We start from the raw sequence: 15581 nt of genomic DNA, 5'->3' as shown, positions 1-15581 counted from the left end.
TCAACTGACTGAGCCACCCAGGCGCCCTGCAGCCATATTTTAAAACCCCCAAACATGTGCTCTCCAATCATCTCTTACTGCCAAGCGAACTTCCCCTCCCTGCCTTCTCTTCCCTTGTGCCTCATTTACTTACCACCCTCCCCACCCCCGCCATTATTCTTGAGGCATCTGTGGGCCTTCACCGGACACCCACACTCACAAAGAACCTCAGAGCATTCCTGGTACCAGCATGCTTCCCACACATGTACACACACCTCCCCGAGCCTCCTGACCCTGTGTGTTCTCTCTGCTGTCACCAGGTACCCTGGCTCAACATTCATGGATCACGTGCTACGTTACCAGGACACGCCAGGTGTCAAAATGATTGTGGTTCTTGGAGAGGTGAGTTTTGGGTTTCTTTAGAGAGAGTGGTCGTGATCAGGGGAGAGGGGCAGAGGGAAAGAGATACCTAAGCAGGCTCCACGTTCAGCATGGAGCCCAACATGGAGTTCAGTCCCGTGACCCTGGGATCATGACCTGAGCCCCTGTTTTTTGTTTGTTTGATTGATTTTAATTTTTTTTTTTAACATTTATTTATATCTGAGAGAGAGAGTACATGTGCACGCAGGGGAGGGACAGAGAGAGAGAGAGAGAGAAGATCTGAAGCAGGCTCCATGCTGTGAGCACAACTTGATGTGTGGCCCAAACTCATGACTGTGAGATCACTAACTGAGCCGAAACCAAGAGTCGGATGCTTAACTGACTGAGCCACCCAGGCGCCCCTGATTATATATAACGTAAAATGACGGTCCCTGGTAATTCCGCTCCCTGCCTACACTCTGGGACTTAGAGGTTGTCACTGTCAACACTGAAAAAGTTCTTGCTTCTTGGTGTCACAAGACATTTTAGTGCCAATAGGGGGCGCCTGGGTGGCTCAGTCGGTTGGGCGTCCGACTCATGTCTCATGATCCGACTCAGGTCATGATCTCACGGTTTGTGGGTTTGTGGGTTCGAGCCCCGCATCAGGCTCTGTGCTGTCAATGCAGAGCCTGCTTCAGATCCTCAGTGTCTCCCTCACTCTACTCCTCCTCCAGCCTCTCTCTCTTTCTCAAAAATAAACATAAAAAAATTTTTTTTAAATAAATAAAAACAAAAAGAAGAAACTTTTGGCTGGCCTTGGTCTCTTGGGAAGTGCATAGCTGGAGTAAGAAGTGTACTTTTTTTTGTTTGCTTTTTTATGTTTATTTTTGAATGAGAGAGAGAGAGAGAGAGATGGAGCACCATGGTGGGGGGGTGCAGGAGAGGGAGACATAATCTAAAGCAGGCTGTAGGCTCTGAGCTGTCAGTACAGAGTCGACATGGGGCTCGAACTCACTCATGTGAGATCATGACCTGAACCACCTGAGTCGGATGCTGAACCGACTGAGCCACTCAGGTGTCCCAGAAGTGTACTTTTTTAGTTTGAGAGAGTCCTAGGACCTCTGTCCTTGCCTGTGCCTCTGAGCAGGTCAGATCCAATCAGATTAGATTCTGGTTAGATCAGGGACTTCAGAGGGTACCCACTGCCCTTTCACAACTCTTCCTTGCACCCCATCTCAATTTTCCAGGCTATTATTTGACCAAAGCCAGCGTCTCTTCATTTTCTAGCCAAGTTGTCAGTTAGGACTCTTGGTGCCTCTGAGCCCTGCCTGATTTGGAACAGATTTTCCTGCTGCGGTGCTGCCCACAGCAACTCTGGATGGGTTCCACTAACTAATGGGCTTTTTTTTGTTCCTTGGCAGATCGGGGGCACTGAGGAATATAAGATCTGCCGGGGCATCAAGGAGGGCCGCATCACCAAGCCCGTGGTCTGCTGGTGCATTGGGACCTGTGCCACCATGTTCTCCTCTGAGGTACGGCCGGGACAGGTCACTCCTGGACAGGAAGCCCGAAGAGGGGCATTCGAGGTGAACCGTGTGGTCCTCTCATTAAGCAGCTGGTTCCTGCAATGAACATATTTACTTGCTTGGTTACTGCAAGGTCTGGTCAGGGTCCTGCTCTCTAGGAGGTTAAATCCAGTTGGGGGAGGCAGTCGTCAACAGATTAAGGCCAGAACAAGGCTCTGAGTCCCTGCTTGGCGTGGGGCACACTTCTGTCTGGAGGAGTTGAGATGGCTTCACAGGGAAGGTAACGCTTGCACTGCGAAGGAGTTTGCTGAGCGAAAGGGACACAGAGGAGGGAGAGCACGCACCCCAGACGCATTGCTGGGGCAGGGCGTGGGGAGAGGCTGTACGTGAAAGTGCCCGGAGGCATAAAGTGAGTGCAGCTCGTCACCGGCATCCAACAGAAATGCTCCCGGGTCGCCTGGCTCCTGCTGAGTATGGCAAGCCAGGCTGCGGCCCCAGTACTCCAGCTCACAGGACCCTCTGTCGTGAAGATGGTCGATCCAGTGATGACAAAACCAAGGAAACAAACACTTGTCCTTGATGAGTGATCAATAGTTGGGCAGGCTCTGAGCATGAGGCCATAAGTGCTGTGTGCAGATGAAGGTAACAGTTGGCCAGAAGGCTTCCTGCAACAGTGATAATCCCTACGCTGAAGCCCTCCACCCTTCCTGCCAGTAAGCCTGTCACCCTGTTCTTTCTCCCTGGAATGCCTGCCTTCCCCTCTGATATTCCATACCCACGTCACAGGGGCAGTATTTGTGTAGTTGCAAAATGCTCCTCTCCTTCAAACCAGCGGTTCCGTTCCTACAGATTTACCATTGGGGTCTGCATGCAAAAATATTTCAGCATGTGTGCAAGGATACTCGCAATGTTGTAAGGGCAGAAAGCGGAATGGCCTGAATGCTGCTTGCTGGCCAGGAGAGGGTATGTCATCCTGGCGCCAGCCATGTGATAGAAACCCGGGCAGGCAGGAGAAGAATGAGGTAGATCTTGATGTGTTGGCATAGAAAGAATATGTTACATCAAGTATTAACGGTGCGAGTTTTTTTTTTTTTTTTTCTTCCCAAGTAAATAAGAGGAAAGGGGTAGGTCATAGAATCATGCCTGTCTTTCAGACGTGACCTCTACTCTCACAGGCTAGAATCAGCTCTAGGTGGATCTGTGTGACCAGGGCAGGTCATTTGGCCTCTCCGTGCCTCAGTTTCTTGAGGTGTAAAATGGGGCTGATTCTGGGTTGTTGTGTGGCTTACGTAAGAAAGTAATTGAGGGGCGCCTGGGTGGCTCAGTCGGTTAAGCAACTGACTTCGGCTCAGGTCATGATCTCACGGTTCATGGGTTCAAGCCCCGCATCGGGCTCTGTGCTGACAGCTCAGAGCCTGGAGCCTGCTTCAGATTCTGTGTCTCCTTCTCTCTGTCCCTCCCCCACTTGTTCTCTCTCTCTCTCTCTCTCAAAAATAAATAAAATGTAAAAGAAAAAAATTTTTTTTTAAAAGAAAGTAATTGGAAAGGTCTGGCACATACAGGTTTTAGCAGATACTTGTTTCCATTCTTTAATTCACCTATTCCATGAAGCTCTTCATGATCCTTCTACACTGTTTTCCTCTCCACCTCAGCAGCCAAAAATAATTCCTCCCTCCCCCTGCATTGTTTCTCTAAACCAGCTCTCCATTACCAGCCCTTCACCTCCCAACCCCTACTATGCTGAGGACACCCCCAAGAGGTCAAGGACCTAACTCTTCTGTTTCTGGCTGGGCACTGCTCATCACCCCAGGGATAGGACAGGTCCTCAAGGTGTTTTATTTTTGTTTTTCCATTAATTTTTTTTAATTGTTTTTATTTATTTTTGAGACAGAGAGAGACAGCATGAGAAGGGGAGGGGCAGAGAGAGAGGGAGATGCGGAATCCGAAGCAGGCTCCAGGCTCTGAGCTGTCAGCACAGAGCCTGACATGGGGCTCGAACTCACAAACCGCAAGATCATGACCTAAGCGAAAGTCGGACGCTTAACCGACTGAGCCACCCAGGCGCCCCTTTCCATTAATTTTTTAAAAGTTAATTTTAAGAGAGAGAGAGCACATGTGAGTAAAAGCTGGGGAGGTGCAGAGAGAGAATGCCCAAGCAGGCTCTGCACTGCCAGTGCAGGGCCCTCTGTGGGGCTCAAACTCACAAATTGTGAGATTGTGACCTGAGCCGAAACCAAGAGTCAGATGCTTAATGGACTAAGCCATCCAGGCATCCCTCAATTAATTTTTTAAAACATTACAAAATTTCAGGTGTATACAAATGGAGTATAGTACAGTGACTACCCAGCTAATGAGTGATTTTTGATTTCTTAAACAGGCCACATGACCTTGCAGAACTTTCTGCCCTGTAGAGGAGGTAAGATAGGTATACAACAAAATCTCCACATGTTGGCAAGCAGAGTCTGCTCCTCAGGAAGACAGAATTCAGAACTGGGCAATGGGAGTAGAGACCAGGGGTATTGGCGAGGTGGCACTTTTCAGAACTGTGTTCCATAGAACACGGTCCAGTAGCAGTGGTCCTCAAAACAAAAAACAATCAGAAAGGGGAGCTTCTATAAATTATGAATATGTAGTGTAATCTCCCTTTTTAAAACTTTGATTTTAGCTTTGAGGAATCTCAGAATTAAACTTATTGAACTTCCTTGAACTCAGCATTTTCTATTTGTTTGCATATAGAATCTCTTTTCCTTCCCACCCCTTCCACCATGCAGGTCAGTCCTATAAAGAATGCATTGGGAGCCTGCAATTTAAAGCATAAGTTTTTGGGTTGGGTGTTGCTAACCAGAGCTGTAGTTCAGACCTGATTTTCAACACTTAAGGCCCCTTTTGTTATGCCTAGCGGATAAGAGCACTGGGAGAGGCCATATTGCCTGACTTCAGATGCTACCGTATCCTACCTGTGTGGCCTTGGGCAGGTTACTTTACCTCTTTTATTTACCACTTTTATTTCTTTTCTTATTGGAAGTAGCCGTAGCTACCGAAAGATGAAGCGAGTAAAGCACATAGGAGAGTGAGTGGATGTAGTTATTCAAACAGATTAAGTATTTTTATGATTACCTGCCTCACCCCACCCTGACTGGGGCTTTGTAGTACATCTCATGTCATTACCTCATTTTCCCCATTGCGTGGTCAAAGACACAATTACTTAGCTCTTCGCGTTGGTTTTCTCTTCCCTGTTGCTCCCTTCCCGTAGCCAGTCACCCCCTGTGCCCTTGGGCTTAGAGTTTACCTCACTGTGCGCCCAGGCAGAAGGGGGCATTGCTTATCGGCTCCAGGTGATTGTTGCCCTGTGGGAATATAGACCTGGTGGTGCACGATCTGACTTTTTATTTATTTATTTATTTTTATTTTTTGAAACCATTTTATTTTTTAAGTACTCTGCCCCCATCATGGGCCTTGAACTCATGACCCCAAGATCAAGAGTGGCATGGTCCATGGATTAAGCCAGCTAGGCGCCCCACAATCTGACTTAGAAAAAAAACTTTTTAATAATTTTTTTTAAATGTTTGTTTATTTTTGAGAGAGAGACAGAGCTCTAGCAGGGGAGGGGCAGAGAGAGAGGGAGACACAGAATCTGAAGCAGGCTCCAAGCTCCAAGCTGGCACAGAGCCCAATACGGGGCTTGAACTCATGAACCGCGAGATCATGACCTGAGCTGAAGCCGGATGCTTAACTGACTGAGCCACCCAGGTGCCCCTCCACAATGTGACTTTTTAAAAAGAAGCTAGGGGGCGCCTGGGTGGCTCAGTCGGTTAAGCGTCCGACTTCAGCTCAGGTCACGATCTCGCGGTCTGTGAGTTCAAGCCCTGGGTCGGGCTCTGGGCTGATGGCTCAGAGCCTGGATCCTGCTTCGGATTCTGTGTCTCCCTCTCTCTCTGCCCCTCCCCCGTTCATGCTCTGTCTCTCTCTGTCCCAAAAATAAATAAACGTAAAAAAAAAAAATTAACTTTAAAAAAAAAAAAAAGAAGCTAGGAATTTGTACTTTTACGTGAGAATTTTTTTTTTTTATTGGACTTATTTTATACAAAGTATGTGCAGGACAATCAGATCCTGTTTGTGAAGATCAGCTCAACCTGTGGTTGCCAGCCTGCGCCTTCACTTCTCACAGTGGTTCACAACTACCAGCCGTTCTCCATCCTCCCCCTCAACCGCTGCCAGGGGGGCAGGGGGAGCTGAGTGCAGGTGTTTGTGGAGTTGGGCCGCCAGGCTTTATGTCCTGGCTCCCATACGCACCAGCGGTGTGACCCTCAGTAAGCTCCTGAACTTCTTGGTGCCTCAGTTTCCTCTTCTGTAAATTGAGCGTTATTTGGCGTCCCTGTTGAGTGAGCCTGTGTGAGGCTTGAATGAGGTGATTCACCATAGAGTGTTTAACAGGGTCCGGCCTGTAATCGGTACCGACATTCCGGAGCCTTTGTGGCCTTTCCCCGGAGGGATTCACAAACTGGGTAAAAGCTGCTCCCCGTTGCCTTCCAGGTACAGTTTGGCCATGCCGGAGCTTGTGCCAACCAGGCTTCTGAAACTGCAGTAGCCAAGAACCAGGCTTTGAAGGAGGCAGGGGTGTTTGTGCCCCCAAGCTTCGATGAACTGGGAGAAATCATCCAGTGAGTGGACCGTGGGGAGGACACCAGCCTCCGGTTCCCTTTCCGGAACACCCCCTTCCCCCCCCCCCCCCCCCCCCCCCCGCCGAGGATAGCAGCTGCTGTGACACAGAGGTGACACAGTGTGTCAGCGTGCTGGAGTGTTAGAGGTGTTAGGTGTGGAGTGTAACTGTTGAGATAGTCTGAAATCTTTATCCTCTTTTCGGTTTTTGTTTTGTTTGTAGGCACAGCAGTTACAGGCCATTCAGACTGCTATTAAAACATGTTCACTTTCTGAGCCTACCTACTTGGCTGTCCCTTAAATAAGAGATGAGCATAGAAACATTTAGAAGGTGTCAGCCCTAATTGATTGATAAACAATGGCTACCCATTGTGTCTTCTCCTTCCTCCCCTCTGTCCTTCCTTGGCCTCCAGATTCAGCTTTCTATAAAGCCCCATGGGGTTGGGTGGGGGGTGAGGGAGAGTCTTGGCCAGAACCTGTTTTCATTTAGGAATCCACCTGGTGTAGGGCATTGCCAGGAGGGGCTACAAAGCTAGGAAACCTGGAGTTTTGGGGTTAGATGGAGCAACGTTCCGAGGGTGGCTTAGAAGAGCCCAGAAGCATAAAATGCACATGGATGTCTTCTCTCCTTCCCTTCCCCCGCCTCTCAGGTCTGTGTACGAAGATCTTGTGGCCAGAGGAGTCATCGTACCTGCTCAGGAGGTGCCGCCTCCAACGGTGCCAATGGACTACTCCTGGGCCAGGGTAGGTGACGCTGAGGGGTGTGTTTCCTGTTGATTTGGCTACAGTCCCGGGAAACCAGGCCCTGCCCTACTAGCTGGGGGCAACCCTGTAATCACTGCTCTGGCCTCCAAACCATGCCCCCGACGGCAGCTCTACTCCAAGGGCATAGATTAGAAAAAACCCACTGCGAGTATTCTTTGATTCCAGCCCCTCCTTGTGTGCTGGAGCTTGTGAGCTGGCCCCTTCTGACCAACGGGTAAAACAGATACAGGGCCCAAGAGGGCGAAGGGCAGCATGTATGTCCCACAGCCTTGTGGCCTGGTTGGAAATGGGGGCTGAGGACAGACAACGCCCCCTAGAGTTGTTTGCACTTGCTGAGGGGTTTCCGGGTGAAGTAGAGTGTCTACTCTGCCTGCTTGTCTAAGCGGCAGAGATGAAGAGCTAATGTTCGAAGTACACGAGAACTCTCTGAGATCAGATCAGTTTTTATTTATTTATTTTCAATGTTTTATTTATTTATTTTTAAAAAATGTTTTATTTATTTTTAAGACAGACAGACCATGAGTGGGGAGGGGCAGAGAGAGAGGGAGACACAGAATCCAAAGCAGGCTCCAGGCTTTGAGCTGTCAGCACAGAGCCCGACGCGGGGCTCGAACTCACAAACTGTGAGATCATGACCTGAGCCGAAGTTGGACGCTTAACCAACTGAGCCACCCAGGCACCCCAATGTTTTATTTATTTTTGAAAGAGAGCAGGAGTGGGGAGGGACAGAAGGGAGCAGAAGATCCAAAGCGGGCCCTGTGCTGACGGCAGCAAGCCCAATGTGGGGCTCGAACTCACAAACGGAGATCGTGACCTGAGCTGATGTTTAGACGCTTAACCAACTTAGCCACCCAAGTGCCCCTGAAACCAGTTTTTAAGAGACCACTACAAAAATGGGTAGGAAATGGCCTTTCAACTTGAAAAAATGCTCAGTCTCACTCATTATAAGAAGGTGCCAAAGTAAAAGCCGTGATACCAGTTTTCCCCTTTTGAGGTCAACAAAGAAAACAGTTCTTTGATAATATGTTGTGTTTGTATGGGTGTGAGGAACTTTGTGCGTTTGTTCCTTCAAGGTGGGTGTGGAACTTGGCACCACCCTTTCTGAAAGGCCATTGGGTAATATCAGATTTCAGAGCGCTGGCACTTGGGGTGCCTGGCTGTGTCTGTTGGTGGAGTGTGCGACTCTTGATCTGATACTTGTGAGTTCAAGCCCCGGGTTAGGTGTAGAGATTACTAAAAAAAGAAAAGAGAAAAGAAAAGAAAAGAAGTGCTCACACCTGATGGCGTAATTCCTGTCTAGAAAGCTATTTCAGGGAAGTGCTCGCGCATTCACACAAATGTGTTCAAGATTTTTCCACCTGATGGTTATCAGTGGAAGAACGGCTAACTTGTGGTTTTGCCATAGGATAGGATATCATACAGCAGTTAAAAGGAATAGACCAGATCTATGTATGTGCCTACATTTATGGAGCTCAAATTCATTGAGTAAATGGAGTATTATGAGATAGTATATCACGATTATGAAAAACCTATGTACACAAAAACACTTTATGTATTCTCCATGTGTCTATATATAGATAAAAGTGGAGAAAGGCCAGACAGATGGCCCTTAAACTGACAAACACTAAGGCAGAAAGGCATTTAACAATGAAAATTGGTCAGGGATAATTGGAGAAATGGGCTTATGCAGAGTTGGCAACAATGTCCCCATTGTACCCCAACTCTGGAAGCTGGAAGTTCAGCTCAGTCCCTTCCCCTGGGTGAAGGACATCTTGAGGGAATCCCCTATTTGCACAGCCCCCTGCTCATTATGTTTTGGTGGGGGCTTGGCAATTGAACCTGGAGTGCTAGAAAAATTTCCCTTCAGATTCATTCTTGCATTTCTAAGCCGGGTGAGTTTGGGTTGGCTTCTGCTGGGACATCTTTGTGAGGCAAAAATGAACCTGTGGGTGGAAATCGCGCATGGCACTCCTATTTTCTATGACTGAAATGATACAACGAAAGGGTTTTTGTGCTTCTTTCTTGGGAGGAGTTTGAGCGTCGGTACCTGGAACACTTTGGTTCTGGCAGTGCAGACAGTGAGGCAGTCCTGGAAGAATCTCTGTGGTCATATCGTGCTGCTTCCCCCTGCCCCCATCTTTGCTCAGGAGCTGGGCTTGATCCGCAAACCTGCCTCATTCATGACCAGCATCTGTGACGAGCGAGGACAGGAGCTCATCTACGCGGGCATGCCCATCACCGAGGTCTTCAAGGAAGAGATGGGCATTGGCGGGGTCCTCGGCCTCCTCTGGTTCCAGAGAAGGTGAGGCATGGAGGTCAGAAGATGGCTGGACACTGCCATCTTTGACTCAGAGTTAAGGATTTTCCCCTGAAAAGGGAGTGGGGGCTGGGTAGCCTTGGGGAATACGTCCAGGACTAATCTTTATGGCCACAGATCAATTGCAAGGCCAGAAGAGATACTGGCTGTTCCTGGGTCTTCCAAGGACAGAAAGGCCAGTCTCAACTAAGTAGAAAGCAGTGACCTCATCAGGGATCTTGGATCAGCCCCTGTCCTTGGCGCTCTTAAAGAAATAAGAGTAAATGTAGGCCTCTTGAGAGAGGTCTGGATGGGTCTGGTAGCTCAGAGTGCAGGCCTGATAGAGTTGCTAAATAGGCGTGAAGTACCTTATATATTAGGTTGTCTCTCTTATCAGCCTGAGTGTTAGAATAAATTGGTTTCTCTGCAACTCCCAAACATAGCCCTCCCCTGGGACTGACAGCTGGGCAAGGGGGCCAGTGAATAATACTTAATTCACAGAGCCCTGGCTTGGGGTGGCCTTGGGCTCTGCCCAATGTCTTGGTTTGTGTCATGCCCTCAGCTGCAGAGATAGTTCTTGGCCCAGTTTTGGGCCCTTCCTGGGAGAAGTTCATGGTGTTGTAACACCTCTGCAGATTTCCCTGTCTGTTCTTGCATCCCTATATCTCCAGACTTCATTTTTTTTTTTTTAATTTTTAAGTGTTTCTTCATTGGGGGGGGGGAGGGGCAGAGACAGAGACACAGAAAGCAGGCTTCAGGCTCTGAGCTGTCAGTGCAGAGCCCGATGTGGGGCTCGAACCCACGAATTGTAAGATCATGACTTGAGCCAAAGTCGGACACTTAACCAACTGAGCCACCTAGGCGCCCCCAGACTTCATTCCTAATCATCAGTTGAGAGGTTGAACACTGCAGGAGACCTGGGGCTTACTACACTGGGAAAGGGACAGGAGTCTCACTTCTCCATATGGCACGTAGAAGGAAGTCACAAGTACAGGTTAAATTCTGTTGCAACGACTCATGCTGGAAGCCATTGTCTAAAGAAGAGATTGTCAACCCCCAGTGGCTAACTCTGTATTAAAAGCAGTGTTTGCTATCAGTGAGTTAGGAGCTGCTCAAGAATTGGAGGTTTTTGCCTCTAGAGTTGCTTGATATAGTAGTAGACATGGGAGCCAGCAGGTGCTTGGCTTTGTGGGTCAGCGTAGCTCCTGTTCAGCGGCTCGCCTCTGTTCCAACCCTCGTCTTAGTGCCCCTTTCCTCCCCCTCTAGGTTGCCCAAGTATGCCTGCCAGTTCATTGAGATGTGCCTGATGGTGACAGCGGATCACGGGCCAGCCGTGTCTGGGGCTCACAACACCATCATCTGTGCTCGGGCTGGGAAGGACCTGGTTTCCAGCCTCACCTCGGGGCTGCTCACTATTGTGAGTACTGGCCTCCCGGGAGGTGAGATCCGTAGGGGACACATGGTTATGCTGACATGCACTTGGCTGTCACAGGGTCCTAGAAGGAGCCTCAGAGTGTAAAACCCCGTGCTGGGGCGGTTCAGGGCATGCTGGATTGGTCTGCGAAGCTGAGGGAGTCTCTTCCAGCTCAGGGCATGTGGGCTTGCTTGTCCTACAGGGGGACCGGTTTGGGGGTGCCCTGGATGCAGCCGCCAAGATGTTCAGCAAAGCCTTTGACAGCGGCATTATCCCCATGGAGTTTGTGAACAAGATGAAGAAGGAAGGAAAGCTGATTATGGGCATTGGTCACCGAGTGAAATCAGTAAGTCGTGGCTCTCCTTAAGGACTGACCTGCATGCAGGTGGAGGCATTATTTTAGTGGGGAACACCCAGGCCCTTGACTCTCAATGTGCAAAGCTTTGGCTGTGTGGACAGATGTCAAAGATCAGGCAGCTGTTTTTCCGTTATAATGCAGAATGCCTTTAAACAGCTTTCCATTAGAACCACGTCAGTATGGACTCCAGAAAGGAAGGAACGTAGAAGCCTGAGCGTGGCAGTATAAGTGTGATGTTCTGTCTGAAAGAGGCCCTGTGCCGTGGACTGGAGCAGTGCTATCTGCTTGGGAACTGGGTGTTGGGAGTTGCCTGGCATCTGAACCACTTCCCTGCCCCACTGACCGATTATGGTTTAGTGTGGGTCTCTTAGCAGATGGTGCAGGCGCAGAGCTTTTCTTGAGATTTCAGGGGTGCTTTGCTGCCCCACGCCAACAAGTGCTTGCCAGTCTAAAAACTAAGAACTCTGTAGAACTTTGTTACAGCTGGAGGACGCCGGGGCCACAGAACTCTTGGGCGGCATGGTTCGTGGCTAGAACCTAAGACTTTTGGTTGGAGAGTAGGTGAGCCCCGAGCCCCCTGCTGCTTAAACCGAGGCCTGTTGTTGAACTCAGTTAACATCTCCAGGTCTCAGTTCCTTGTCTGTAACATAAAAGGGCGAACCTACAGTTTGTTTTGAGGCTCAAGTGAGATTCAAGAGGACTTTAGAAACCTTAAGCCCTACAGCAGGGTCATAATCTGTGCTGCATGGAATCAAGACACATGGATCAGGTCCCTAAAACACACCTCCTGGATAAAATATAACCATTTGTGTCCATCTGTGGCAGGAGCACAAACATGTCTTTTTTTTTTTTTTTAAGTTTATTTATTTATTTTGAGAGAGTATGTGGGAGGAACAGAGAGAGAGAGAGCGCGAGAATCTGAAGCAGGCTCTGCACTGTCAGTGCGGAGCCCAGTGCAGGCCTTGAACCCATGATCCGTGAGATCACGACCTGAGCGAGATCACGACCTGAAACCAAGAGTGGGACGCTTAACTGACTGAGCCACCCAGGCGCCCCCAACAGGTCTCTTAATGGCAGTGTCAGGGTGGGTTCCTCTGTAACTTTGGGTCACTTTCTAGATAAACAACCCAGACATGCGAGTGCAGATCCTCAAAGATTATGTCAAACAGCACTTCCCTGCCACCCCCCTGCTTGACTATGCGCTGGAAGTCGAGAAGATTACCACCTCGAAGGTAAAAGAGAAAATATCCCTAATTTCCAACTCATTGTTGTGGGTGAATTTCTTGGGGAAAACAAGAGCCAGCCTAGCTTCTGATTGTGCAGCCAAAATCAAATCTGGTGTTCTGGGAAATTTTATTTCTGTTGTACTACTAAGTTCAACAAATACATACTGTCAACTAGGTGTTGGGTCCTTTGCTAGACATTGGGAATTGAACTGACTCTTTCTTTTCTAACCAGCTATGATGTTTTGGTGGGAGGTTTTTAAATTGTGGTCAGAATTTGTAGTTCTATTACTAGTAGTAATTGTGGAAAATTACAAAGAAAAAATGAGAAATGATGAGAAGTGCTTTGAATTTTTTGCCTTCCCAGAAACCAAATCTTATCCTGAACGTAGACGGTTTCATCGGAGTTGCCTTTGTAGACATGCTTAGAAACTGTGGGTCCTTCACTCGGTGAGCTCTGTGGTCATTTTCTTCTACTTTATCTATCTATCTATCTATCTATCTATCTATCTATCTATTTATTTATTTAAGAGACGGACAGACATTGAGCGTGTTGGACAGAGGCAGAGAGAGGGAGAGGGGGAGAGAGAGAGAGAGAGAGAGAGAGAGGGAAGGAGACAACACTCCAAGCAGAGCCTGATGTGTGACTCAAACTCACAAACTGTGAGATCACGACATGAGCTGAAGTTGGACACTTCGATTAAGCCACCCATTTTCTTCTTCTTTACATTTATTGATGCTTGCTTGCGGTTTCCTTCCAGTTCTGAAAGCAATACATGCTCATTACAGAGGATTTAGAAAGTATGGAGAGGTATAAAGAAGAAAACAAAAATTGTCTGTAGTCCTACCACCCAGAGCACCCTTTTTCTCCTTTGATACCAAAGAGATCTACTTTCTCGTTCCTGGGCAGAAGTCATACTGTCTGTGGGGAGGAGGGTGGGTCATGTGAGCCGTTTTAAAACCACAGGTTGATTGTGTGTTTGCAGGGAGGAAGCTGATGAATATATTGACATTGGAGCCCTCAATGGCATCTTTGTGCTGGGAAGGAGTATGGGCTTCATTGGTGAGTTGGTAGTTGTTGTTATTAAGTGTTATTAAGAGTTCGGTTTGGTACCCCCCCCTCCCCCCATGGTTCAGCTGTAACACCTGGGAGGCAAGTTTCTACTAGGAAGATGTCACATGATCTTCATCGTTTCTAATCCTTCCTTTCTTACTTTAACTTCCCCCTTTATATTCATTCCATGGTTCCTTTGTTCTTGGAAATGGCTGATTGCTAGTCCAGGAAAACAGAATGAAATCCCACAGTTGCCTTTTAGCCAGGCTGGTATCCGCTTGTGTGGTGGATCTGGATTTACTTCCTCATTTTTTTTGTATTAGATTTTCTGTCCTCATCTTCTCCCCCTCGCCAAACTTTTAGCAGATCTCTCACCAACTCTCTTTTTGTTTGTTTGTTTGTTTATTTTGAAAGAGAGAGAGAGAAAGAGAGACAGAGTGCGGGTGGGGGAGGGGCAGAGAGAGAGAGGGAGACACAGAATCTGAAGCAGGCTCCAGGCTCCAGGCTCCGAGCGGTCAGCACAGAGCCTGACGTGGGGCTCGAACTCAGGAACTGCGAGATCATGACCTGAGCCGAAGTTGGAGGCCTAAGCCTCCTAAGTTCCTAAGGCTCCTAAGTTGGAGCCACCCTGGCGCCCCCGACTACTCACCAACTCTTAACAAAAAGATGCCTTTGCCCCATTTCAGGACACTATCTCGATCAGAAGAGGCTGAAGCAGGGGCTGTATCGTCACCCTTGGGATGATATTTCATATGTTCTTCCGGAACACATGAGCATGTAACTGAGCCCGGAACCATATGTCAGTGAAGTGGAGACAAGAGCTCATCCCCTGGGAAGTAGCGTGCACACGGCTGGCACTGGAGCTTGCTAGAAAATGGGCCTGGAATGTAAACAGCTGCTGGTGTATAGGCACTGATGACACCCACAGGCTAACACTGTTCATTCCACACCAGGAAGTTTAGTACTTTTTTTATAAGCATAGAAATAAAAACCAAGCCAATACTTGTGACCTTTGCTCTGCTACCTGCTGTATTTATTATATGGAAGCATCTAAGCACTGTAAGGATAGTGTTCCTCATTGTAGGGTGTTATGACGTTGCTTTCTTTTTTCCTTTAGTTAAAATTTTTTTCCCTTGGAGGAAGAGAATGAAACTTTTAAGACCTCAAGTTACTATCAGTTTAAAGCATCCCTAATGTCTTATTTTCCCACTTTCCTTTCCTCCTCATATAACCTGAAGAACATTGTGTTAATCTGATTTTTAAAGATCTTTTTGTATGTTATGTGTTAAGGGTTTGTTTGGTATCTCACTGTAATGTTCTATGTTGCAGACCAAACTCTGTTTACGTCAGGGGGATGGGACGTTGCATCCTTAGCCATTGTCACAAAACATGTGGAGTAGTAATTTAAAATGTAAAGTTGTAACATACATATGTTTAAAATGGAAACGCAAAGCAAAAAAAAAAAAAAAACTGTGAAATGTTTCGTGTTCTATGTCCTCTGTATTTATGCAACTGATTTATCAGTTTGTTAATGAAGTCTGGGTTCAAGGACTCATCTCCAGCCAGTTTGCATCTATAATCCAGCAAGATTCTGGCAGCTGCCAGCTCAGTCTCTTCTCTGTATTATCAGTTTGGTTTCAATAAACTATATAGTAACAATAAAGACACACTACTGTCTCATGCCATCCATATCCTTTCCTCTCCATTCCTTTGAACGGTGCTAATTGTTTCACTACATGTCATTTTAAAAATGTTCATCCATCTCTACACACACACACACACACACACACACACACACACACGCACACACAGAACTCATCAAAACGCTAACTTCAACCCCCCTGCTCAGGGGGGCCCTGGCTGGCTCAGTAGGTGGAGCATGCAACTGGATCTTGGGTTCGTGGGTTCGAGCCCCATGTTGGGTGTAGAGATTACTAAAAAAATAAA

General features: G+C 47.8%; 1 protein-coding gene across 3 annotated transcripts in view; it reads left to right on the top strand.

The window, feature by feature from the left end:
• ACLY (ATP citrate lyase) overlaps positions 1–15323 on the top strand; it is a 48573-nt gene extending 33250 nt beyond the window's left edge. For all 3 annotated transcript variants that reach the window (XM_027048907.2, XM_027048906.2, XM_027048905.2), the window contains 11 exons: positions 300–381; positions 1761–1871; positions 6399–6526; positions 7175–7268; positions 9437–9591; positions 10852–11002; positions 11202–11345; positions 12476–12589; positions 12948–13030; positions 13567–13643; positions 14321–15323. In XM_027048907.2, coding sequence (XP_026904708.1) covers positions 300–381; positions 1761–1871; positions 6399–6526; positions 7175–7268; positions 9437–9591; positions 10852–11002; positions 11202–11345; positions 12476–12589; positions 12948–13030; positions 13567–13643; positions 14321–14415 — 1234 coding nt within the window. In that variant the 3' untranslated portion in view covers positions 14416–15323. The remainder of the gene's footprint in view (positions 1–299; positions 382–1760; positions 1872–6398; positions 6527–7174; positions 7269–9436; positions 9592–10851; positions 11003–11201; positions 11346–12475; positions 12590–12947; positions 13031–13566; positions 13644–14320) is intronic.
• Positions 15324–15581: the final 258 nt, after the last annotated feature.

The sequence above is a fragment of the Acinonyx jubatus genome, chromosome E1, assembly GCF_027475565.1.
Source record: "Acinonyx jubatus isolate Ajub_Pintada_27869175 chromosome E1, VMU_Ajub_asm_v1.0, whole genome shotgun sequence".
Taxonomy (NCBI): domain Eukaryota; kingdom Metazoa; phylum Chordata; class Mammalia; order Carnivora; family Felidae; genus Acinonyx; species Acinonyx jubatus.
The sequence above is the reverse complement of the archived record's forward strand: the minus strand, read 5'-3'. Positions and strand labels throughout refer to the sequence as shown.